We start from the raw sequence: 27,270 nt of genomic DNA, 5'->3' as shown, positions 1-27,270 counted from the left end.
GGGCGTGGGGGGGGGGTGGTTGGTTTTTGTAAAGCTGCAGGAGAAAGTATGACCCTTTCTGATGGCTCCCACCCAGCCCTTATATCAAAGTGAATCAGAGAGAAATAGGGCTGGAAAGGATCTTGAGAGGTCATCTAGTCCAACCCCGCTACGTCTGAGGCAGGATCTGCCCTATCCAAACCATCCCGTACAAATCCAGCCTAACCTCTTACTTACATAGTCAACCCTGACACAACACAAGACATCACACCTAAACCTGTCACAGGTAAGGCAGGGGACCACGGCGGCCAACACCCTGCTGCTGTAAAGCTATGCTCAAGAGACCCCATGCAGACAGCCGTGCCCCCTGCTACAGAGGAAGGCAAGCGCAGCCTGTACCAATTTGAGCGTGGGGTAAAATTCCTTCCTGACCCCAACTATGGCATCGGGTTGACTCTGTGCAGAGGGGCAGACCCTCCGGGTTTGAGCCCCAGCAGAAGCATTGGCCCACCCCAGCCAAAATCTCCAGCCTTGGCTGCAGCCAACACCCAGCGCCTCTGAGGAGGCTTAAAAACGAGAACCCCGACACCCATAGCAGCAGGAGGGGGAAAAAGTCCCCTCCCAGCCCCATGCAGCCAGCAGCAAAACCTAGGACATACCCCAGGACATAGACATTGCTATGCCTAGATCAATGCCTCGCCAACCTCCTCTTGAACCCCCAGCGATGAAGATCCCACAACTTCCCTGGACAGCCTATTCCACTGCCTCCCCGCTCTAACAACAAAGAAGTTTTTTTCCGGATATCCAGTGTAAACCTACTTGGCTGCAACTTCAGGCCATTGCTCCGTGTCCTCCTCTCTGCTGCAGCCCTGCTTTTCCTCCTCTTGATAGCAGCCCTTTAATTAAGCAAAGACTGCTCTCACGTCCCCTCTGAGCTGCCTTTTCTGCAAGCCGAACCTGCCCAGCTCCTTCAGCCTCTCCTTGTCCGACTTGTCCTCCAAGCCCTTTATCCCATTTGTCGCCTGCCTCTGGACCCTCTCTGACTTCTCCACATCTTTTAAAAACGTGGAGCCCAAAACTGCTGAGATCCCAATACAATTAATGAAGTGGCTCTCTCAACTACTACCTGTCCCATTGCCGTAAATAGCAAGAACAAGATTCAGCGAAAAAGCAGGTAAGGTGAAATCCTAGACGCCATGAAAATTGGAGGCAATACTAGAACAGGTCACCAAGGACATTTTGATTTGTTATCCCCATTTTTTGATTTTCGCTTTCCTTTGCATACCCTATCCTTTCATGAGCATCTCTCTCCCCACTGGCAAAACCAGTTTTAATCCGAGTTGGATTGACAGGACTGAAAAAACCCTTAGGCTACGAGCACAACCAGCTAATATAACTTCAAGCACAGTAGCCTGAGTCTCAACTGAGATTTTCAGGAGTGGTAAGCTAACCTGACTGAACGAACGTGACTGGAAAGACATTTTTGTCCTTTAAGAAAAGACCCTTGGTACGACTGCAAAGCAAAGCGGATGTATTCTGCCCTTCCGTTATTGATGCCCCTACAGCTATTGCAATAAGAAGGGCACAAATAGATGTAAAGCCATTTACTTGGGAGTTTTTTTCCCCCATGGCTTAAAAGCCACTGGGCTACGATGACTCTTCTTTAATCATGTATTTGGGCATTAAATACCTACACAGAAGTAAAGCCTATTCATTTGGGTTCAAGACCTCACAAACCAATGACTCAAATGGATATACTTAAGAAGACAATTGGTCTTTGGACAAAGGGCAGGCACAGACATTTGCTGATATTTTTAAAAACTGCCCAGATGGACAAAGAAAGAGGAAAGAAAGAAGAAAGAGGCTTATAAACAATGGAAGCTGGGGACGGGCCCCAAGGACTATTCCACGACGGCCCGCATTTCCAGGGAACAGATAAGAGAGGCTAAAGCGGCGACCGAACTTAGATTAGCAATAGGAATCAAGAACAACAAGAAGTCCTTCTTTAGGTACATAGGGAACAGGAGGAAAACAAATGGGAGTGTGGGGCCACTGCTCAACAACTCACAAGAGCTGGTTACCAGCACCCAGGAGAAAGCTGAACTCCTGAACGACGACTTCACCTTCGCCTTTCACTGGACCAAGGGGAAAACCACGCCAGGTAGAGTACAGGATGAGCACGGTAGGAATAATCGCCTTCCTACTATTGCTGTAAGATTGGTGTATGACCAATTAAAAAATTAGACGTATACAAGTCAGCGGGACCAGATGATCTTCATCCAAGAGTGGTTATGCTTGAAGACAGGCTGCAGATATAAGTGGACATAGACAGGCTGGCAAGTTGGGAGGATCAGATCCTGATGAAGTTCAACATTGAGAAATGTGAAGTGCTTCACCTTGGGATGAGCAACCCCCAACATACCTACAGGCTTGGCAGCACCAAACTGACCAGCACCACGAAAAAAAGGGACCTGGGGGTAATAACAGACCACAAGATGAACATGAGCCGGCAGTGCGATGCTGTAGCCGGCAGGGCAAATAATACACTGGCGTGCATCAACCGATGCATCTCCAGCAAAGCCAAGGAGGCGATTCTTCTACTCTACTCTGCACAGGCGAGACCGCAGCTGGAGGACCGCGTCCAGTTCTGGGCACCGCACTTTAACAAGGACATGGGCAAGCTTGAGAGCGTCCAGAGAAGAGCCACCCGTATGATCAGTCTTACACGGCAAGCCATACGAGGACAGGCTGAGGGATCTGGGACTCTTCAGCCTGAGGAAGGTACGGCTGAGAGGGGACCTGGTAGCAGCTTACCGCTATACGAGGGAAGTACATCAAGGGCTTGGTGAGCAACTGTTCACCAGGGACACCCTTGGGGAAAACCAGGAGTAATGGTCACAAACTCCTGGAAGACTGATTCAGGCTCAATATTAGGAAAACTTCTTCACAGTCAGTGTCCAGACTGGAATAAGTTCCCTCCAGAGATGGTGCAGTCACCTACCCTGGAAGTCTTCAAGAGGAGACAGGATGGTCACCTTGCTGGGGTCTCCTGACTGCAGTTGTCTTTCCTGCTTGGTGCAGGGGGGCTGGACCCGATGATCTTCCGAGGTCCCTTCCAGCCCCTGGCAGTCTGTGAATCTATGAAAGGTTTGAGGGGCTCAATCCTGCGAGACGGCAAACTCCACAGCTCCCAGGGAGGCCAGCAGAAGTCAACTGTTCAGCATCTTCAAGGCTTCCCCAATGATCCCCCCAGTTATAAGCGATCAACTCTTTCATGCCGCACCCAACCCTGCCGCATGCTTACACGGCAGTCCATTTGCATTAAAGGGTTTTTAAATTGTTCCACATCAGCAGTAAGAGTCTAGCCCTACATTTCTTTCTAAAGGACATGAGCTAAAACATCACAGTGGATTCGGAGCAGCAATGTCAAAGCTCAGTTCACTGTATCAGTACTGCAGCGTTGTGCACGTTTCTGCATCAGTAATGGAGCTCCAATACAGACGCCTGAAAGTGTCTCAGCTTTACAGCAAGATAAAATAAAGGTGCCACTCCGGCAGGGTGGATTTAAGTCAAAACCATTTAAGTTACTATTTAAATCGCAGGTCAGGAAGCCTCAATTTAGTCCTTGTTTTCTATAAAACATGCATTCTTGCTGTTTGATAGCCTTTATTCATTTAATTTATTGAAACTCTGCACTTCTAGAGAGAGGTAAAGGCTTGACTGTGTGCACGAATCTGCAGAGGCAAGAGGGCTGATGGGTGGGTATCAGGTTTGCTCTCTCCCATCTCCAAATCCAGCTGTTCGCAAGGATTTCTCTCTGGAGACAAATCCAGTTTAAGAAATGAAACTCAGCATCACAGAGATGCTTACTGGGATCTTTTAGACTGAGCACCGAGTCGCACTGGGTAGAGTGGTTTTCTTTAATCTTTACTAATCTATAGAGAAGCCTCTGGGAACCCCATAAAATTGGGCCCCTAATATAGTCCATGGCCTGTTGTGACCTATTTATAAAACTTTTCTGACACGAATACATGAATATAGTATCTCAAATAGTATATCATTAGAAGTTATGATCCCTATTCCATGATGATATCTTTGCACTTTAATTAAAACTATCTTTATATAGGTTTATTTTTTCAAAAAAAGAATCTTAACAAAAAAATAACAAAAAAAGATTAAATAAAACAAATTCGATTTAAATAAGAAGGGTGATTGCTAAGAGCTTTTTTCCAACTACTCAGCTGGTCTAATAAAAGATATCACATCTACCCGAAGAACCGTGCCTGATTTAAATAAAAAAAATCAGAGTTTTTTGATTTTTAAAAAATAAATGTTGATTTTCCATCCATCCTGAAATCCGGCCCACACTTGGAGAAGAAACACTACCGACGTGTGCGAAACCTCAGGATGAACACGCTGCATCTGTCCATAGCCCCAGGTACACCAACTGAGCGCTGCAATCCAGCATTGAGTTTCTATCCTAACAGACCCAAATATTTCACATAGTTTGGTTGATGCCTTGCTTCTGCTGAACTATGCACTTCTGAGCGAAAGGTTTTCCCAGAAAATAAAAATGCTAAGGAGGAAAAAGTCTTATTTTGCCCAAACCCCAGAGAATACTGGGTAGAAAAACATCCTCTCGGTTGTCCTGTACATCTCATTATTTTTGCTCTTCCAGCTGGGGAAGCGCACTACCTTATAGCTGCCCCAGGTCTGAAGCCACTGGCTGAAGCTATTTTCACAAAAGCAAACAGCGAGAGGGGGAATTCTTGGCTCGCTCGAAATCCACTGGCTCGAACCGCTGCCGTACATCAGACAGATTCATATTTTGACTGCAGCTGTAATGGAAGGCTTTCTCGTATGTGCCAAGTCAAATCCAATTCTGCATTTAATGGTCAAACCGTGTTTTGTCACATGAGTGAAAGCAAACCATTTAAAAAGCCAAGGTCACGTATGACATGCCGTTCTTGGGTTAAAAACTCCCTTTATCTGCTCGGCAAATCAGCCCGACGGAGCAGGCCGCGTTGCAACTCTGCCCGTGCGCTCGAGAAGCCTGGCTTGTTCTTTTAATGAGGAAAGAGTCTCAGGGATCGTGATATTTCGTTCCAGCGAAAGAATCCGAAGAAATAGAGGCCCCTTTATTTAGAGAGCGGCCTCGCCAGCTTCCCTGAGCCCCCCGCCACTCCGGTCTCTGCCAGGACCTTTCCAGAAGCCACACACATAGAGCTGAAAGGCTGCTCCCCTCTGCAGCAAAGGACCCAGGGTGTTTTTCACATCAAACAACCCAGCTTAAGAGGATCAAAAGGCAAACTGGCCCTTTGCATTAAAGCAGCTCTGCAAACCAGAGGCTTTTTAGTTGAAATCAAAGCGACTTGCCAAAGCACTTACGTCCTGACTTTAGCGAGAAACAAGAAAAGCTTTTCTTCATTTCGGTACCGAGATGGCAGCACTGCCAAAGGCCTCCGCACTCCTGGATAAGGAACAGAGTGTCTTAGGTATTTATTTTAGCGAGTTTAAGAGTTTGCGTGTCTACGTATATTAGGTGTACGGACCCCAGGAAAGGGGGGTTTACATAGGGAAACACCCACAGCTACAGCCACTCCAGCAAGTGAACCGCAAGAAGCGCTTCAGGATGCTTTTTGTACCATTACAGTTTTACGTCCCTAAGTTATGCCAGCTCCTGTTTGCAAACAGGAGACGGAGGAAAGAAGCCTTTCTTTGGAGGAGGGAGAGTCTAGTGTCATGGGCTCGCAACTGCGGGTCTGCCAAGCAATCACATTGCCTTCCCCATTTAATTAAAAGGTTTGTGATGGGAGTCAAACTCACCTCGTGCCCTGGGTCAGATCCGGACCTTCACAGGGCAGGTGTGGTAGGGAGCAGCAGGGGCAGTGAGGCAAGCAGGGATATGAAAGCCACGTCCACCAGGACACAGAGGAGCCGAACTGCGTGGCCGAATTGTGGTCCTCCCCCTCCAGCCATGCCCCAGCTTCCATAGCCCGCCGGGTCAAACAGAGTCGAATCTGGCATGAATCTGGCACGTGGGCGGCATGATTTACGCCCCTGGTTCATGATAATGGCATGCCGCGGCCTATGAGAAATGGAGACTGGGCAGTGGTCCGTAAGTCCAAGAAGCCGGTCAAGGGGAAAGAGCGCTAGACGGACTCACAAGCCCTGCCCGCAGTTTGTGGCTCAGCCACGACTCCCTGCAGGCCCTTGGCCAAGTGACAATTTACTTTCTGCCTCAGCTTCTCACCTGCAAATGGCAATATATTTCCCTACTCCACCGACAAGGACAAGCTTGTGATATGAACTGGGATGTATGTGGATACCATGGTTTTGAAAGCCTTAAGTGCCTAGAGGGTGTAGGTTGTAGCTGTGTTGGTCTACGGACATAGGCAGACAAGGTTCTTTGGGTAAATGCGATATCTTTCGTTAGACCAACTACAAAATTGTTCACGCCACTCCAGACATTGCCCCAAACAACGAATGGTAATTGCCTATCCGCAATCTTTGTACATGAGCTCCTAGGAGTCTGACATTGAGGGGATTTTGGTTGTTCATTGAAAAAGTTGAGTAGGGTTTTGTTTCCCTGTAACGTAACCAAGTCAATGGGAGTTGGATGGGAGCAATGAATTTAAAACCCCAATTTTTGGTTCTCTTATTTAACTTTTGTAAAATAATTACAGGACATCATGGAGATTTTTCTAAAATGCCCACAAAGGTCCTTTTTTTCTTATGAAAGCCTTTCCTTGCACGCTACACACTTACAGTATACGGAGTGCTGTGTTTGGGCACCGCAGCCAAACAGAGACTCTATGATCAATCGCTCACATTTCCCAGTCCCAAACTGGAGGACGGCAACATTTCAGGCATTTATAACTGCACCATTTATGCCAAATCATAGCAGTAATGCAAAGAGCACAGATGTAGGAACAAAGTAGGAGATCTGAGAGCATCTCGGCTAAACATCTCCCAACTGTCTTCCATCCAAGAAGAGCATGCACCAACTGCAGATGCTTCCTCAGCCCGACGAAGGGTATTTATACCCGAAAGCTTGCAAAGAAGAATTTTTCCAACTATTTGAGTTGGTCTGATAAAAGATACCAGATTTACCCAAAGAACCTTGTCTGCCTGTGTCCGTAGACCAACACGGCTACAGTCTCGACCTCCCCCAAATGTCTTCTTTCTCAGCAAAAGAACAGATTTGCCACGACAACTCCTTTTATTCAGAGGTTTGCCCTCTTGAAGTAAAACCCAAATGGCTTTCTATGCAATGCTTTACCACAAGAAGTGATGTATATTTAAACACACACAGAGTTAAAAAAAACCCATAAGGTAGTCCATCCAGCATCGTGTCCGTAGCAGGGAGAGATTTTGTCTCCATGCAGCTGTAAAAAACAGAACAGGAAACCCATCTGGAAAAAAAACCCCATCAGGAGTCTAAGCAGCGAAACCCCGTCCTTGTGAATAGATGTTATGTGAACGCACAAGACCACCCGTCACACCAAAAGCATCCAGCAAGTACAGCCCCAACTCTGCTTATTTGCACAACACGCTTCTCTTCAACGGCCTGCAGGCAGGGAACAGCATCAGCCTTTGTTTTAAAATAAAGCATAACATTTATTTTAAGACTAGATAAACTGGATACACTAAAATACGAAATCTATCTGGATAGCAGAATGGAATCTTTTCATAAGTCTCAACAGGACATTTCACAAGCTCTTACAACCGTGAACCCATGCCTCTAAAGTTTCCTGGACTCATTCCTATCCCGGCATCAACCTGAGCACAGGGAGAGTCAAAATTCACTCTCAAAAGTTATTCTTTAACATGCATCATACTGCTGCAAAGAGCAGATGACATTTCGATTTTTGCTGACATATCGGCTCGTCTAAAAACTGCTTCAAAAGGAAAGAGCCGGATTTAAAATAGCTAAAATTCCTCTTAAATGTAATGCCTTTCCAATCAGGCAAATCAGAAGCCTTTTAAAACCAACAAGTGACATCATTTTCATAAAATTGTTCCAAAATCCAAACAGAGGCACAGCCATTTGACATGCAGTTCTTTGGAAGTAGAGTGTTTGTTATACCTCAAAATATTAGCGCAGGAACCACACTGCCGAAATGACAGTCGAACCCGCATTCGGAATGAGTTAGAGCTGAGATTTGTAAACTGTTTCAGTGCAAAGCTATGTGCAAATGGTATTCTGCTTACAACGAGCTACCATTTACGGGGTGAAGTATCGAAAGAAAAAAGGAAAGACGGAAAGAAAGAGAGACCTCAATGCAAGTTCCACTCTGTCAGAGATGTGCTATTCATTACACATCTACTTTACTGTTCAGCTTCCCCAAAACTCCGCTGGTAACAATCTTGCCCCAAAGCCTACCAAACCCCCAGGGTTGGGATCCTAAATGTTGACACCACGGGGAAAACACCTTGCCTTTTTAAAACAAACAAACAAATGTTCAGGCTGCCCGCTGAAGTTACAACCCGACCTGTCGCCTGGGAGAGTGTATTTTGATTTAATAGGTCTGCCTGCACATCAAAACGTTACAGAAAACACATAGCACGCTGGAGTATTACTTGCATTGCAGTGCAAACGAAGGGTGCTTTGTACATCTGAGATAAGCCACTTCTCAAATAGCAGGTGCCCAATTTTACATACCCAAATTCAAAAGTGTTGTCCTGATTGAGTTAGGTAGCAAATTACAGTAAGAGGATATAGGCATAGACATAGCAGACTAGGGGATGGAGATTCCAGGACTTCCAGGGATGGAAATCACAGCATTACTCTAGGAGTCTGTTATATCTATCTATCTATCTGGTATATATAGATATATATCAGATATATAAATTACAATAAGAATGTGTGTGTATATGTATGTGCAGACACACATCTCTCTCCACACCTCAACATCCGAAGACAAATGAGCCGGGCTGATCCTACTGATATATGACCCTGGGTTTCAAGCAGTCCAGGAACGATGCATTACATTTGAAATGCAGACAAGTGCTTAATTCAAACAAGGATGCTCCAAATCAACCGTATACAGGGACCAGGAAGACCTGGAAGATCTGGGTTTGAATCCCTTCCTTGCCACAAACTTCCAGTCACCTGCGGCACAGGTCCCCATGTCTAATAAAACGTGTCCCTCTGTCAGAGGGATAATAAACTGAGGAAATGCAAAATACTTATACAGCGCGGTGACAGAGGCCACAGAAAGGAAATAATGGAACCCCATCCTGTGCACCAAATTAATATTAATACCGAATAGGAGGGAAGAGCTAAAATGAACATCAAACCTTTGTTCATGCTGGTGTTTTTGGCTGCACTGAAGTCCAAGGATAAGCGGCTCTGGTCTTGCACTGGGTAAGCAGTGACATATACACTACACCAGAGATTTCTATCCTACATCATTATTGCTGCACCATTAGCCAAGGCCTATGTTTTAACCTGACACAACTTGGCCATGCAAATAAACAGATTTTGGGCCCAAGTTTTCCTGCCCCCACAAGTATTATGCCTCAGTTCGACATACACAGCTGTGTTTCAACTTGGTATTCCCCAAAATATGCAAGTAAGAAGACACGTCTAGACAAACACGCAGGGACCTGAGCAAACGAGATGCTATAACAACTCTCAGTTACGGTCTGCATCGCTTTGCAGACTAGTGGGGAGCAAGAGGAGAAAGCCATTAGAGCAAGAGGAGAAAGCCATTAAAGCAAAAAGGCACTTCTGTTCAAAAGGGGACGGAGAAACTAGTGAGGGAAAAGAAACAACTTATTGAGCTCCATATATCTCAGTGTTTCTTCTCTTTTCTATTCAGGCTGTAATCCCTTCAAGGCAAGGGCTGTCACCATTTGCACAGTGCCTAGGTACAAAGAGGCCCCAGGCCTATCTGGGAGCTACGTGATACAGTAATAAAGACAAGTTATCTATTGCACGGCACGTCAGAAGATGACTGAACTAAGCGAATGCGCTTCCTTTGCATGGGCATGGAGATCCCACTTAAACCCTCAGCTGAAGCCTCTTCTATCAGTGTGAGAGCAATGATCCTTATAAGGCCCTTGGGGAATGGTATTTCACCTTCAAAATCTTGCCGGGAATGCCAAATAGCTGGGTTGCAAGATCAACTACTTGCTGCACAAGAGGCCCAGAGCTAAACAGCAGCTTGGGGAGCATGCTGCCGTAGCTGGAGGGGGTGAGGAAAGACCAAAGGGCCAAGCTTGTAGCGTTTGCAGCCTCTTGAGCAGCCGTGTTTTAGGACTGCCAGGATCTCTGTCAGGGAGCAGGGCTCCATCATGCTACGGCCTGTAGAAACACTTGGCATCTTCCAGCAGCTCCAACATAAGAAGTAAAATCAATTGGATAAGAAGTATTGTTAGTGCACCACTTGGATACAACCCAAATCATTAATTATTGCTAAGAATTAACCCGCAGCGAAGACAGAAAACCGTAAGGCAGTGACTGAGATGGGTTTCAGTCTTGCTCTCCGCTAGGCCACCTCGTCCCGGGAGGTCAGGGTCAAGGCGTTCATTCTCTGATCTTCAGTCTCACTATCCGTGGGAAATGGGATGGTATTTCCTTGTCCCCCAGGGCGTTGGCAAGCTGCATCTCATTGTTCTGTGGCACAAGGTGTAGCGTGAGCGCTACTGATAAAATGTTTAATTAATAAGGGCGGGGGATGAACCTACCCTGCCCAGCCTTGCTCCCAGTGGGTCAGAGGAAGAGAAAACATCAGATCAGCGTTGAAAACAGGAATCCAGGCGAGTGACTCGGCCATAAGGAAGATGAGCTACAGACATATTTACCCTTAAATGTTGGGTTTCTCTCGAAAGGGCATATCCTTCTTGTGCTCGTGCGGTCAGAGGCATGGATTCTGCTATCCAGTTTCCAGGCTTCGGGGTTTTTTGAAAGATTGCCCCGATGTATTATTTGTGCCCCAAACGCAGCAGATCAGGAGCAAAACACAGTACATTCCTGGTCCCTTGAAGTCAATGAAAAATCCTCCTTTGATTTCAGCAGGGCCAGATTTTCCCAGAAACTTTTTAGCGGAAACGTAACCACCGCGTCTCTACCAGGCACATTAGCCGCGGAATCCGTCTCTCATTAAAGAAACGGCAGCGGAGATGGAGACGCAGATGAAAATACCTATGTCAGTTTGGAGCATGTTTCACTTATCACTTCTGTCACGACGCAGTCCCCACAGCCGCACCGATCCACAGCTTGTGCTCCACCACGGAGGAATAACCGACCCTGTAAAACGTGGCGTCCGGCATGCAGCCCAGCACATCCGCCGTTAAGCGGCACTCCCCGTCCATCCCTGAACACTACATTTGTCACTTTTCTGTTTAAAATCTCTCTTATGAATACTGAAGAATTTAGGGCCCAGCGACCTATATTTCTATTTATTAATAAAGCTATACATATGGATTTAACTTAGCTAGAAAATGGCAACTTAGGGCGTGTCTTTGTGGGGAAAGTTATTGGCTTTACCACACCCGAATAATTAGGCTACTACAGTTATACAGGTCGAACTCCCCTGTAGATCCTCATGTTGAATAACACTGGCCTTTTCTCTGGTTTAATTCATGCCAAAGCAGAAAAGGGCGCTGTTAACCTACCTGCGGGTTCAGACCACTGTAACCATAGCAGTATAATTATACTGGTGTAGCAGTGCTAGTAAATCGTTTAGGGTAACTGCAGAAAGCAATGTCTTACAAGAAGGCTATGCTGAGGACAGGCCCGACCTCTTGCAAAGCAAGTGATAAACCAGATTTGCACCAAGAACTGCAGCCCGGCGATGCTCCCCCGCTAGACTCCTCCCGGGCCATCGTGTCTGGTCCAGTAACACTGGACGTGTAGTCTTCAGCTTCTTTGAGCTCTCTAATGGTCCTGTCCTAAGACTTCACAAAAGAAAGATTTCTTGGCCTGGCAGCTGTCACCTGCTCGGGATGCGTGCTAGCTCCCCAAGATATCTTGATAGCTCAATCATGCATGGTCCCAGAGGTCCGACCTCATAAATACTCGTTTCCAGTTGGTCTCTCCAGAGCCTGGAGACAGGCAAAGCACATTGCAAAGAGGACTCTGAAACCATCTTATTTGGACCCGCAGCGCTGCACAAAGCAGTAAAGTACCCTGCCCTGCTTCAGCTTCCTTGCCAAGCTTTAGGGTTACCCGAGTCCTCATGGATCGCAGGAAAATAGGGCTTGAAAGGACCTCACAAAGTCATCTCGTCCAGCCACCTGCTCAAGGCAGGATCACCTGACTGAAGCATCCCAGGCAAGTGTCCATCCAGCCTGCTCTTGAAAACTTCCAAGGACGGAGATCCCAGTATGTCTCTAGGAGCCTGCTCCAATGCTTGACCATCGTCGGAGGCAGAAAGTCCCCCCGATCTCCAACCTCAATTTCCCCTGCAGCAGCTTGAGGCCACTGCTCCTCATCCTGCTCCCTACAGCCATGCAGAGTAGCCCAGGATGTCCTTATTCCTCCCCTTTCTGCCCCTGAACAGCCCGGCTTTCTGTTTCCAGTTTCTTCTCACTCTCCCTCCCGCTCTCAATAGGTCAGCAAGAGAGCCTTTCATACCCGGCCTTTGTCTGGTGACCCCTCACCAGCCGCAAGTGATCCAAATCCCTCTCAAGGTGATCTGTTGCTTAGTTACCAGCCACCTGGGCAAATTGGGACTTCTGGGTGGTAGCCAGCTTTTTGTGCAAGGGGCCTTCCACATGAATAGGGGACCACCAACATTTAATCACCCTCCATTATTCCTCCTGCGTCACCACCCCTTGGGATTTCCACTCAAGTTGGAGGTGAAATGACAGCCCGGGGAGCAACCGGCTCGGCAAGCAAAGCGGAGTCTGTAAATTGAGGGAGAGCCCGTTAACTCAAATCAAACATCCGAGTGATGTATGCACAGTCCCCCAACGGTAACGGCACTGAATAAGTAGCTCGGAGCATCTATCCTAGGACAGCATTACTCAGATAGTAACCAGGGAAGATGCGAGTCGGAAAGAAGAGAGGAAGTGTGAATTGAGGCAGAAAAAGGTTAATGTGATATCTTTTATTAGACCAAATAAATAGTTGAAAAAATTGTTCTCTGCCAGATTTTGGGCACAAACCCCCTTCTTCAGGCAGAGGGAGCATCTGCTGTTGAGACACTCAGATGCACTTCTTGCAACATTCGTTTTATTCCTATGCTCGTTCAGGTTGCCAAATCCAGAAAATACTCCTCCTTTGACACAGCGGCAGGTGTGGCCACACAACTGGAGAAGCTGAAGGAACAGCATGCATACACGGTCCTTGCCTCAGGATTATATTTCTGAGACAGTATCCATGGTGGCCATGATCAGACACATCCAGGCACTAATTTTTTGGTATTCTGCACTTTCTACCATCACGTCTACCAGGGCAAATTAGCCGTAACAAGTAATCGGATGTGGTGGTTCATGCCCATGCTACATTGATATAATTACTTGTGAAAGCGGAGGAGGGTTTGCTTAATCCACCCAGTCCTACTGTATATTCCTTCCGCACGGGGAAGTCTCTCGTATAAATCCTCTCTGTGACTTGCCTCTTCTTCCACCACTTTGTGCTTGAAAGCTTGTCTAGCATCTCTCCCACCCATACAGCCTGTCCAATAAAAGGTATCACCAAAGAAATGTTGTTTCTTGCTTATTTCCTGGACCATCCCGGCTGCAACAACCCTCCAAGCCCTCTTGTTGAAGAGTTCATCGTGCTTCTCCCTTTGCAGAGCCATATTTCTCCTGTTCAATCTTTCTGTGGCAATTCACCCAGCCACCTCTTGCCTTTAGTCTCACCTTCCTCCCGGGATGAGCTATAACCTGAGCACTTTGGGAAACTCCTACTATGTTTTCCAGCTTGAAATGACACTTTCTCCCTGGCTGATCATCTCTGTAGTTTTAGGGCAGGCAGAGCTGGAAGCAGTAATCAGGTTGGTTCCTAAAGAGCCCTCCCTCCCTTTGCACCGAGCCTGATGTCCTGGCTGCTCCTGGCTCACAGCATCTCTGCCATTTCCATTCATCACGTGGCATCTCCAAACCCCACCCCAAGTATCTAAACAAGGGACAGGGCAACAGAAAACGAGGCCCTGCATGTCTATCCTATTGCAATGCCCTTGTGAAGCTCGAGGCCAAAGGGTTTGCAATTCATGCGGTAACCTCCAGCAACCAAAATGGTGGGAGCTGTGGGTTTGCAAGCCTTGAAGCCACCCCATGCTATCGGACCATGAGCAGCGAGCGCTGTACTGGGGTGTAAGCAAGTCACTCACCCAGCTTCCTTCTCCAGGCATATCCATACTGGCCTATTTAAGAGCTCCCAGTGGCCCAGTCCTCCACCAACTGGTCTAATCCATTTTGAAGCCAGTTATACTCTCTGCTTTACAATCTCCTGTGGCAACGAATGCCACCAGTTAACTGTGTGCCGTGGAAAACAGCTGTTCAAACCATTGCTTGGATAGGGTTATAAAGGTGAGGGGAGAAACAGCTGTCCCAAGAATAAAACCGTACTTTGGGAACTGAAGGGAAAAGCTACTCCTAAATACAACAGCAGCAGACGGTCTCACAAGACTTCTGCGTTTTAGAAGAGGGCGTACAAGGAAAACTTAGCAGCAGCAACCTCTGAATTTCGTGCACGCTAGCCAGACAGAGGCATTCAGAAGAGATTTGAAGTTAACCCTGTTTGCTTTTCCCTTGTACTTTGTCTTCCTAATATTTCTTCCCTTCTCCACTATATGCAAGTCTGTCCGGAATCTGCATGCAGAAAACCTCGCCCATCCACCGAGACTGCAGAACGTCTTCATCGGGGCCCTCTACAGCCGTCCGAGCCACGAGCCTGGTCAAGCTCGCTTGACCTCTTAAACCCCTGTCAAGTAAAAAGTCGTTTTATGGCAAAATAAGGTTAAGAGCTATTTAATTTTTATTTCACCCTCGTTAACCAAGTACATCCAGATCTATGTGTTGTGTCTGACCGGGTCTCATCTCTTGAGACAATAGCTGCTTTATCCCATGCATCTGCACACCTCTCCCTCTATCAACACCACTTTTTTAGATGAAATCTTCATAATTTTATAAATATATCCAATTTTACCCATTTTTTTTTTAAATGACATCATAATTTCACAAGGAGGAAGCAAGTTTGACCACCTGATGGCACATGGAGAGAAAACTGCATGCATCCTTTTTGCATCTCGTCAGCCCCCATCACCGCGTAGCAAGAAAGCATTTTGTATCATGAAGAAGATGCTTGTCCTAGCCTGATGCGTGCGCAGATGTGCTACCGATAGGGGAAGCCCACTTTCCTTCCAATAACACAAAACTATAAACTTATATCTCTTTCTTGAAAACAGCCCCTCTTGTAAACCCAACTACTGTGCTGTAAACTTTATAGTAATTTCCCCCCGCGCTTCCAAAAAGTTTCCTTCCAAATCTAACCCGATAAGAAGGCGCTTTGCTTCCGCAGCCCCTGCAAACGCACACAGCGGCACCAGCTGACTTCTCTCTGTAGGTGGCCCATGTCTTCTGCATTATTAATGGTGTTAACTACCTCAGACAAATGACATTTGGAAACCAAATACACTCTTGGGAGGGGGGGGATAAAAGTTTTCCATGTGGTGACCATAGCTACAAGGGAGGTCTACCTCCAGCACAGAAATAAAGTCTTAAATGCCCCTGGTGTATTAGTCAGTGCGGTATCTGATGGAGTTATCTAGAGAGTGTACAGGCAGGCATGACACTTGGCTTCATTATTTTTTCAGATGTTTAAGATTTGCTTAAGTAAGCAAATGTGCAAAGGAAAAAATAGTAATAAGAGCGGCAACTCGCTTGCTACATGGATTCTCCTCTCTAGTTCTCTTTCCTCCGTGCCCCAGCCCAGAGCCCGAATGAAAAAAGGAGCAATCAGCCTACAGGTCAATATACTTACTCTCTGACAAGCAAATGAGGTAGTAGAAAGAGGATGGGGTCGTGAGTGAACAAGACCCGAACTCTGACTCCTTGCCTTCGGTATGCTTCCAGCTATGACTGATAGCTCAAGTCATCAAGGAAACTTAATCAACAGCCTTCCCTCTCGCTGCTGCCTCAGGTGACAATGCTCAAAGGAAATATGCTCCTGGATATATGGGACAAAGCTACATTTGCAGTCATACAAAATAAGAGAATCACAAGGGAAAAAAGAGAAAAAATAAGGCTGGAAGGGACCCTTGGGGAGTCATTGCATCCACCTGTCTAAACCTTCCCAGATAAACGCGCGTCTAACCTGCACTTTAAAAACTTCCAATTAAGAAAGATCCCTAGAAAACCTACTTCTAGGCTGAGCCACCCTCACAGCCCGTTCTTCCTCGGAGCCAACTTAAATTTCCCTTGTTGCAATTTTGGCCCATTGCTTTGTGTTCACAGGGGACAGGATGAGGAGAACAGCCGACCGCCATCGTCTTTGTGCCAACCCTTTTTGTGTTTGGAGACGGTTGATCAAATCCCATCTCACGTCTCCTCTTCTCCACACTAAGCAATGCCCTTTCTTCCAGCCTTTCCTTAAGTCACATTTTCTAGCCCACTAATCACTGTTCTTACTCCCCACTGCCCGCTTTCCAACTAGTCCGTGTCTTTCTTGAAAGGCAGTGGTCCAAACTGGACGGGATGCTCCAGGCAAGGCATCACCAGCCTCATGAGAACCAGAGGGCCCTCCCGCTGTGACTTGTACACGGCGCTCCAATTAATACATACGGTATACTCATCGTCTTTTTTCCTAATATTAAACGAGTGATGGGAGATATGTGACTGCGTTGAATCTGTATGTGTGAATCAAAAGTTTCTTTCTGGTGAATCTGCTGATGGCAATGAATGGGTACTTTTCCTTTATATTTGCAACGTATTTGGTGCGTGCAGGTCTGGAAGCACTTTTTCCCGCACTTGTAGCTGGAGTCCTGTATTTTCGAATGCCCTGGGGCAGATATAACAGGTGACTTGTATTGAGCCGTGGGCCAAAACAGCCTAGGCAGTCGCTGCCCAATTTACAGTTGTGCAATGCAGGGCTTTGCACTTGTCCTTTCTGAATTTCATTTGATTCGTTTTGCGCCATTTTTCCAATCTATCCAGGGAATCCTAGTTCTTCCTCTGAAGTATCTTCGATCCCATCCAGCTTGCAAATGTCTTGTCTACTTAGCTCCATCCATCAGGTCATTAATGAACAGCATCAGGTCCAGGACAGACCCCTAGGAACCCCCCACGTAAAAGTGGGGTTCGTGTCACATCATGCAAGATGCTGCCAGGCAGCAGGAAGTGGGAAACATCTGAGAATTGACAAGAACCAGTGAGGAGCAATACTGAGCTTCCAGTGTTTTACTGGACTTGAGGTTGCTCCCAAATACCGTTACCTTCCAGCAGCCAGCAACTTTGCTGTTGCGTTCAGCATCACCCAGGGGGGAAGGCTGCTCACCTTCACAACCACCAGTTTCTACCCTGATTCCCTTCTTCCCACACCCTGTCTGACTCTCTCTTTCTCTCCAGCTCTTCAATCTCACCCCACCCCACCCTCAGCTCTACCTTCAGACCCCAAAACACTTATCAAGTAGTTGATGCTTTAATTGAAAGCAGTGTTTCTCAACCTTTTTAGACTCAAGGGACTCTGCATTAGACTCCAGACACCCTTGGAAAATGGCAACTCTTCACTTTCCTTTTTTTTTTTAAATTATTACAGAGCAATTCTTGTGTTGCAAAGAACTTGGAAGGGAACACAACAGGTCAGAAGGCTTTTGGCACTCTGGATTCCTATCTGAAATCTCCAGGTTTATCTCGTGGACTTCATGCAGTTGAGATACTTGCAAGGTTAATGCCTCAGTCCACATCTGCATTACAAAGTTCTGCCAAGGGAGTTGTCAGCTGGAGGCGTGAAAAGATCACGCCCTGTAGCCGAGGCAGCTCTGCTGGGAAAACCTCCAGCTCCAGCCCATCACAGCACATGCATAGTCACAGAGGCTGGAAACTTGACAGTACTTCATACAGTCCCTCCTTGAATTATAGGCTTCCATCCCAAAGAAGCTGACTTGACCTTTCCTCTCTTTCAGGCAGATACAATGATTTCCAAAGCATTTGTGGAGGGATCTACTTTCAAATACAACCTTAAACTTACCTCTACATCCTGCCTGTTCTTTATGGATGTGGGTTTCCCAACACTTCCTAGAGAAGAAAGAGGGTTTGCCCAGAGTCCCCATCTCCACTTCTTCCTAGTGTGTTAGTGGTCGCTCCCCCCGCCCCGCTCTGTTTGGTACTTTATGCATGAAGTTTGTAATGCAAAAAACTCAAACTCTTGATTCAGAGGTGATACACCTTTTATTAGACCAACTGAGAAATCGCAAAACATTTTATTTTTGTTGCAATTTCTCAGTTGGTCTAATAAAAGGTATAATTCTCTGAACCAAGAGTTTGAGGTTTCTGCATTTCCTTTTGTCTCAGACCAACATGGCTACCAAATACATCCCTGAAGTTTGTAAAGCACTTGGGGACCCCATGAGGATCAAGATGCAGGACTCCAAGCCAACGAGGGGAGGAGATGCAGAGCCAAGAGGGCTACTCAGTGACCACCCTGGCCTGCACCCCTGGGACTCAAAAGACAGCCCACACTGATAAGGAAGAGCATGGTGACTCCAATTTTCAGCTGGCTATTTCTGACTACCCTATCAAAGCCCATTCACAAAAGGTTGCCAGAAAATGCCTATCCCTTCTCAAGCTGTATATTTGTTACCCCGTGTCCTTTCACAAGGGAGAATCGCTCACAGGACTTGCACCAGGAACTAGATGAGAAAGCATCACGTTGTGAAGGCTGGCATGCCTGCGTCACCTTTTATAGAGAGGTGCCCTCCACAGAGGCAACGTGTGGTCCCAGCATGCGATGCTCCCTCTTGCTCTGAGTGGTACGCAGCGCCATCAAAAGGAGCGTTGCAAGCTGGGACCTGCTGCCTCGGTCCTGCTATGGCAGAGAGAAAGGCGGCGGCAATTTTTGCTCTGTTTCATGCAAATTCGGTGCAGCACATAGGGGACTAGCGAGCTGCCAGCATGGCTCTTCGTCCGTGCAAAGTGCAGGTGTCCTGATCAATGCAGGTAAAGGGATTTTATATGAAAGAGCGAAGCATCAAAATACTATTGGGCTTTTTTCTTCTCTGGGTACAAACAACCTCAAATTAAAATTTTATCACAGCGCAGTCAGGATTCAACTTGCAGCTCCTGCTGTGGCTCACTACCGCGTCCTTGCAGATCTCAAGCCAGTGACGTTGTTCAACCTTTCTGGGGTTTTTGCCGCATAAAGGTCTCCCTAGGAAGGAGAGCAACGCCCTCCTTCTCCTACGAGCCGTGGCGCTGAGACACGACCCTGCCGAGCTGCAGGGCTGAGCAACAGGGAATCTGACTTGCCACAGATTCACTGGGTGGCCTTGGGCAAGTCACATTGGGGGGGTAATCTTTTCTATCTCCCAATCTTATCATTTCTATACAGAGAACAAGATCTTTGGAGCACGGCTGTTGCTTGCCGAGTGGCTTGTACAGCACCTACTGCCCAGCGGAGTCGTTACATGCCACTATAATGCAAACAGAAAAGAATCAGTGGGCGTATCTACATGTTCATTAACATGCAGTAATTACTGCACATTTAATTTAATACTTGATTAATGAAGTACTAACTAAATGCACACTAACTTGTGCTACTGCACAGTAGCGCTGGCGTGTGGTTTTTTTGTGATGCTTACTGCCTGATGCTACTACACAGTAGCGTATGAGCACGGTTTCTGCCTGGCGCGCTACTGCGCAGTGTTATTAGGCTACTGCGCATTAACCATCTCATGTAGACGCGCCCAGTATGAAGGGAAGGATATTACGCTGAGACAGATGCATTCCTGGAATAGATGCGATTCCTTTCTAAAGGTCAGACAAAAAACACTACTACCAGCAGCAGAGTTTCAACTGTGTTTGAAAGCTAGAGTAAACCTCCTTGCCGCCACTACAGGATCTCTGTACCACTCAAGCAACATGTGACCATACAACTCTCCTTGGACTTTGCCATTTTTAAGGCAGCGAGGGCTCTTCCCTAAGAAAAACAGCAAACAACTTTCAATATTAAAAATCAGCCGGGACGTTCGAACAAACACGGGAGAACCCTTTTCAGAAGGTTAGGAGAGGGGGTTTCTGCGGCATCCGGCTGTGAGCCGCAGCCGGTTAGAAACACAGGCTTTCCATAAAAGCGCTTTTCACGCAGCCCTGGTGAAAGACCTGCGGTTCCATAACGCTGTCACGATGTCCTGATTTAGGATTTTGATGGCAATCAAGCCAGCACAGCTGGTATTGTGGTTGCCATTATACCATGAAACGCTCTGAGTGTTTCTGAAATGAAAAGGGGTCTCCCACTTTTCTCCTCTTTCTTCCACCTTATGCTGTGACCGGTCAAAACAGACCTGATTTCTAAGCGGAGCATAACCGATACTTGGGCAGTGCAGGAAATAGTGCTGTTTTAACTGAAAATAAATCTGTCAGCAAGGAGGCACAGGGCGAGCTACACTTCAGACTTTTCAGGTTCTTATTAAAAAATATAAATTAAAGTCAACATTTTCACTTTGCTTGCTACATCTGTTTGCTATTCCATTATTAATAAAAATATAGGGGCCTCCAATTCAGCATAGGTTCACTCTTAAAAAAAAAAAAGCCATTTCAGCTAATACTGAATTATAATGGGGCTAAATGGTAAAGCATTACCAGGAGAGAGATAGGCTGGGCGCCACCCGGGGTCACTGGCAGATGGATTTAAATGCTTACATTGCCTTCAGATGGGCGGCAGGTTTTCTTAAAGAAGAGGAGAGTCTGCAACACAATGCTCTTTATTTTGCAAAAGCCTGGCAGCACCGTAGTTATGAATATGTGCCTGGCTTTCCAGAATCCTACCGATTTCTGTCTGGATTAAGAAACCCTGTTTTTCAGCAGACCTATTTATTAGATGCATGTGCCACCCTTTGCAAAAAGAGAGACTCACTCAGGCCAGATTACAATAAAAAAGAAAATAATATAAAATCAGCTAAAACATCAAGGTAAATAGGTACATAATGACCCCCCACAGTCGATACCATTCTGACCATGGGGTAAAATTCCTTTCTGAGCCCAAATCTGGCCTGACCCTGAGTGGAGAGGCAAGACCCGCTAGGCAGGACCCTCTGGGTTTGAGTCCCAGCAGGAGCACTGGTACACCACAGGCAAAATCCCCAGCTCTTGGGGATTTGCAGCCAGCATCCAATGCTTCTAAGGAAGATGAAAAAAAACCCACCTGATGTGTGTAGCAACAGGAGGGCAAAAATTTCTTCCTGGCCCCTTGGAGCACCAGCAAAGCCCAAGAGCATGGAAAATACCCATTGCATAGTTACTCCTAGGCCATCCCTATCCAATGCTTGGCCAACCTCTTCTTGAACAACTCCAGCTACAGCTTCCCTAGGCATCTATCCAACTATCTCCTTGTTCTAACAGTGAAGAAATTTTTCCTGCTCTCCAACCTAAACCTATTTTACTACAACTTCAAGCCACTGGTTTGCATTCTGTTCTCCACAGTAATGACAAAAAAAAGTGTTTTTCCTCTTCTTTACAGCAGTCCTTCAGATATGTGAAGACTGCTGTCATGTCCCCTCTTAATCAGTTTTTCTGCAAGCTGAACAACCTCTCCTTGTATGACTCGCCTTCCAAGCCCTTGATCATATGTGTCACCCACCTCTGGACCCTAGCTTCTCCCTGTCGTTTTTGAAATGAGGAGCCCCAACTGGCACACAATACTCTAGATGAGACTTAACCAGTGCAGGGTAGAGAGGCACTATCACCTCCCACATCTTGCACCTGCTGCTCCTTTTGATGCAGCCTGCAACTGCATTCGCTATTCGCCTAGCTGCGTCATGCTGCAGACTCCTATTGAGCTGGTGAACTACCAAGACTCCCAGATCCTTCTCCATGGTGCTGCCACCCAGCCAGGGATCACTCATTTCATAGCTGGATTTGTGATTACTGTCCCCAAGATGCACCACCCTGCATTTAACAGCATTGGTCTTCACCGTTGGCTCCAGCCCAACTTTCCAGTCTGTCAAGATCCTTCTGAATTGTGCTCCTGTCCTCCTACACATTCACAATCTTTCCCAGTTTTGTGTCATCTGCAAACTTGCTCAAGAAGCTTCCTATACCAGCATCCAAATCATTAATGAACACGTTGAACAGCTCTGAGCAAGGAACAGACCCTTGTGGGACTGCACTCGAAATCTCCAGCCTTTCTGCCATGGACCTGTTAATAATCACCCTTTGTTTGCAGTTACTGAGCCAGGTGTCTATCCACCTTGCAGCAGGTTTGTCTAGCCCACTTTTCCCCAATTTATTGATGAGAAGGTCATGCAGGACTTTGTCAAAAGTCTTGCTGAAGTTCAGACACACAGTTGCAAGTGTTGGAAACCTGACATTAGAGATGATAAGAGGTTGGGCCCCGAGGGCGCATAACATTAATGCATTGTCAAAGAAAAAAAATGGAAAATTAGTTCTTGAACCCGAGATCTTTTGGCTCAGAGAGTGCTCGGGGAAGGAGTCCTGGCAGAGCTCGCAAGCTGTGCAATAAACTCTTCTCAGGACTACTCTCCCACGGTGCTCCAGAGCCCTCTCAGGACACGGCTCTCTGGTTATCGCTCTAATGGGGTTATCCGAATACTTCTCCTCCTCCTCAACCAGAAAAAGGAACTGCTCTCCTGCGAGACCAACAAATCTGGGATTTCTCGGCCAAGTTGTCTGACAACAGGAAGAGTCGGAAAGTTTCACTCCCGACTGGGAGATGGCTCTGGATTTCACAAGGTAAGTCTGCTAGATTCCCCACGCTGTTCACCCTGGGCTTTGCAGGAAAGTCCTGCTGTAGGCTAAGAGTGACATGGGATGCTCCAGGCCTACCAGCTTGGTTTTTAATGAAGACAGGGTTTGGGTTAAAACCAGGCAAAAGGCTGACTGTTTACATCAGGCTTGTCTAATTTCTAAGTGGCAGGAAGCCACTCGCCCATTCGACCATGGTAGTAGGGGTTGCATCCCCCTCCCTACCCTGTGTGCCCGGGCCCCTCCACCTCCAGCGCTGCCCCTACCCCGGGAGCCTCCCCACTGCACCATGCAACCCCTCCCCTACTGCTGCTCCCTGCGCTTCCTCACTGCGCCAGACAACCCTGCTGCTGCTTCTCATGCCCCAACTCACCCACAGCTTCCCAGCTGCAAACCACCCAGTTCACCATGTCACTCGGGCACCCCAAGCTGCAGGCTCCTCTGGCACTGAAGGCTGCACTGCACTGCCCCACCATAGGGCAGGGGCAGGAAGGGGAAGCCAGAGGGAAGGTGATCCTGGAGCCTTTGGATGCTGCTGCAATTGGAGCAATGTGGGGAGCGGCAGGCAGGTGGGAGCTGGGGGGCAGGCTGTAATTTAACCCATGGCCAGCTGCATGCAGAGCTGCCAACTGGACAGCCCTGCTTTGCACGGCTTACTTTTCTATTCGCAACGTGCATTTACACAACCCAGCTACATGCCTTCAGGATGGAGCCAGCTCCACACCCTCAGCCAGGAGTCTGAGTAAACAGACAAGCCTCGCACTGTGCCCCGAAGGCCAGGCTCGGGCTGACAAGCCTGCAAGCAGCGGCAAATCGGAGTGACGGCGGTGAAACCCAGAGCCTGTTGCTCCAGCGGCCCAGGACCCCACGTGGCTGCAGAGAGATGGATGAAAACTCCGCTTGATTCGAGAGGGTCAACTTACCATGCAAGGGCTGCTTGTGGGGGTTAGATAAGCACTTGGCTGGGATGGTTTGGATAGGGATGATCCTGCCTTGAGCAGTGGGTTGGACTAGATGCCCTCGCAGTTCTTTTCTACGATTCCCTAAGAAGCCCTGAATGGCCAGGGTAGGATCTGTTCTGCAACTGAGGGAAACCATATCCTAATTCAGCCTCTCTTTCTCTTCTCTGGCTTTCCTCATAGCCAGCCTTCTTACCGAGTAGCTAATGGAGGAGGGTCTTTTCCACCGAGATCCCAACAAGACAGGTGCTCTGTCTAAATTCAGATTGCGCGTGATACTAGCTGTGCTGAAAACCAACTCTGTTGAAAGACCTTAGATGTCTGACTGTGGGCACGTACTCGCTTGGCCTTGGGCCTGGTGGATGTAGGAGAGGTTAAAGAATTGACTGTGTGCCTGCTCTTGTGAGACAAACCTGAGTGAGCCTGCTGGCAGAAACTCAACCAAGATGAGACACAAGACAGAAAACTTAGATGAATTAGTTAATACCCTGGCAGCACCATCCGGCCAGAGTCTTCGCCCTCCGGCTGCAAGACCGTGCAAGCCAGAATTTCACTACGCTGTCTGCTCTACAACAGCCAGATACTTCCAGCAACAGGAATCACTTACCACTCCAAGCTAGTCTGACAGCTAGGCTTGCTACTTCTCCAAGAAGTAATACGGACTTTACCACAAGCCTGAGAGAAGGTGCCCTGACGGCAGCCTCACAGGCAGAGCAGTTAACGAGTGCTGGCTGCGGGGTGAAGAATAGGACCGCAGTGAAACACAAGCAGTAAGAACATTAATAAAATATTAAGAAGCCCACCCCCACCACACTAAATTTCCTCACAAGTCAAAAATACAGAATATACCAGGCAACGAGCAGTGTCCAAGGCCCCAGCCCTGCAACGACGCCTACATGGAAGACCCCCGCACACAGATGCAGTAGATGCACACGTCCCTATGCAGGATGACAGCCATCAGCTTCAGGGCAATGGATCCATGTGATTGAAGCCTCAGCAGAAAGCAATGGGGTTTTACCGCCTGCTGCACTTTTCTTGCTCACAAACGCACAAGGCAGAACACGCAGTATTAAAATACAGGCACTTAAATACATAAAGCACTTACTCGTGTACGCGGTTGTCTCCATACAGGTCACTCAGCCCAAAGCTGACATAATGCCAGTGCTCAGGAACATTCAGCGCTGGGTTCCCCAAGTTTCTGTACATGCTAACATAGTCCAGCGGATCTGGTCCCCCCAACCTGCAGAGAAAGACAGAAATAAGTTTCAGTATGATAGTGGAGATATGTGGTTTTTAACCATCTCATGGGCTGGATGCAATTGGAAGAAGCTGGCTCATCAATCCCACGTCCTCTCGACAGAAAGCTAGGTGGGTGAACGTGAACTTTCCTGTGCACTGCCAAAACCATCTGTTTGGGAAACTTTCAGCTGTGCTTTCCATTTTCACAGGGCCCCAGAAGACCACGTGCCTTATGGTAATTACCGTTTATTCTGAATGAGCAGGAAGTCTGCACAGACGCTCCTATGGACCTTACAGACAAAGGCCTGCTTTAAATCACTGTGAGTAAATCGAGTGACAACAATGAATTCAGCGTATTCAGCCTACCTCTAGCAAAGACTGGGGGAAATCCAGAGCATCTGAAGCATGGGAAGAGAGGGCATGTGTGCCACAGATTAAAATGCTTTTAAAGCATGGGACGGACTGGAAGACCAAACTAAAGTTTCCACAACACATACAAAAGAGCAGCTGAAAAAAAAAACAATCGTACTGGAAGAATCATATGCAGATTGTATTTGCACTCTAAAACCCTTGCTTCAGCTCAGCACTGCATACTGCTACTTTTCTGGCAATTCCTAAAGTTAGAAAAAAGCGAGATTTTAAGAAACCAATCAATGACCTGGAATCCTGCCACAAAATCAGAATGGGTGGAGGTGAAATGAAAGCAGTCTCAGAGCACTGATTTAATGACTAAAAACATAACCCAGCGCTTCTGCTTAGCTACTAGAAGTGGTTGCATAATGGAACGCTATTTAAAGTCACCATACGGTGCCTCGCCAACAATAAAACCGAGCAAACCATCTTGTACCGAGACGGACTTTGCAGAAACTTTTATTACTCATGAGAAAACAGAAACCGGTTTTACACTAACCAAGCAGCATAAGCAGACACATTCTGCAACGTGCTCTCGCGTGGATCCGGCTGTGTGCAGAAAGAGGCAAAGCCCCATCTAAATGAGATGTGTGCGACTGCTTTCCTCGCTATTTGCGCTATCACAAGACAAGAGGGAAGAAAGCTAGAAGAGGCGAGATGTCAAACCACTAGTGTTCAACAGAGCAAGCAGCTGCTTCGCTGGTTCCTGTTTCCAAGCTGCCGTTTGGTCAAGACAAAAATACCCCAACGTAAAAAGCTGGAACTAAGGCGGCCCCATTCAATCAAGCCTCTTATTATACACCGAGTCCCACCCCTTTGTTTGCATGTTGTCTGGTTAAGCCCCAACCCTATGGCTTGTTGCTGAGAGATGTACTGGAGCAGGTCTGCACTTTCCATTTGTTGCGGGATTTCGTGCAGCCGCACAAAGCGCTTCACAATGATGGTTTGGACAAGTAATGAACAGGTCTTGTTTCTGCTCACGATTGAGACAGGCAAGCAGGATGCCTGTGTTTAGGAAGAAATGCTCTGCATGCTGGTCAGCCAGGCTGTGGTGCCCTGTGCCGTGTACTTTCCAGCACTCTTCAAGCTGGAAGACAGTTGAACTGCAAGATTTGAGGATTCCTTTTATTTTCTATCATTATCCTTCCTGCTTTTGCCCAGCACTGCTCTCTATGTTGCCTGACAGCGCTTGGAGAAAACACCATAAATATTAATCAAACTGCTGGACAGAGTCAAGCAAACTTTATAGCAAGAGCATTAGGGGGACCAAAAGAGGCAGCCACCTTAAAACAAAAAAGCACTTCTCCACATGTTTTTGGAGAGCAGATTTGCTCCGCAAAGCACCGCTTCCAGGTTCAGCGTACCAGCAGCAGCTGCTGGGATAGGAGAGTTGCAGATCTGGGGTGACGAGCTGTAGCAGCAAAGCTTCAGGACATCAACAGGCACTTAGCCACAGCCGCACGTGCAAGAAAGCTCCCCTCTGTGTAAAGAAGCAGGTGCCCATCACCATCTGGAAATATGCCATTGCCAATTGCTATCCATCACTTGTTAACCACGTGTGCTCTGCCATGGAGCAGGGCCTGGCCCCATGGGCCTTTCACTAGGTAATGTGCAGGTGGGTATTAACAGCCTCACAGGGGGAGTTTTCCAGAATTACACTGGCAGTACTGACTGGATGTACGTGCCTCTTCTCAGCTACTTGCTCCAGCATATCAGTAGAATAAAAGCTCCTTCTCTGATGACGCCGGATCAGGCTTTGCAGGATTGCGATGGCTCACCTTTATAAGCGCAGAGTGAGGCACCTGGG

The 27,270-nt window shown here is 47.3% G+C and overlaps 1 protein-coding gene across 1 annotated transcript in view; it reads right to left on the bottom strand.

The window, feature by feature from the left end:
- The window catches only part of SUFU (SUFU negative regulator of hedgehog signaling), a gene marked incomplete at its 5' end in the record, with an annotated part of 112,723 nt that overhangs the window by 81,398 nt on the left and 4,055 nt on the right, over positions 1-27,270 (bottom strand). Inside the window, one exon of the mRNA XM_006021310.3 lies at positions 24,919-25,053. Coding sequence (XP_006021372.1) covers positions 24,919-25,053 — 135 coding nt within the window. The remainder of the gene's footprint in view (positions 1-24,918; positions 25,054-27,270) is intronic.

This window comes from Alligator sinensis, unplaced genomic scaffold (genome assembly GCF_000455745.1).
Source record: "Alligator sinensis unplaced genomic scaffold, ASM45574v1 scaffold61_1, whole genome shotgun sequence".
NCBI lineage: Eukaryota > Metazoa > Chordata > Crocodylia > Alligatoridae > Alligator > Alligator sinensis.
The sequence above is the reverse complement of the archived record's forward strand: the minus strand, read 5'-3'. Positions and strand labels throughout refer to the sequence as shown.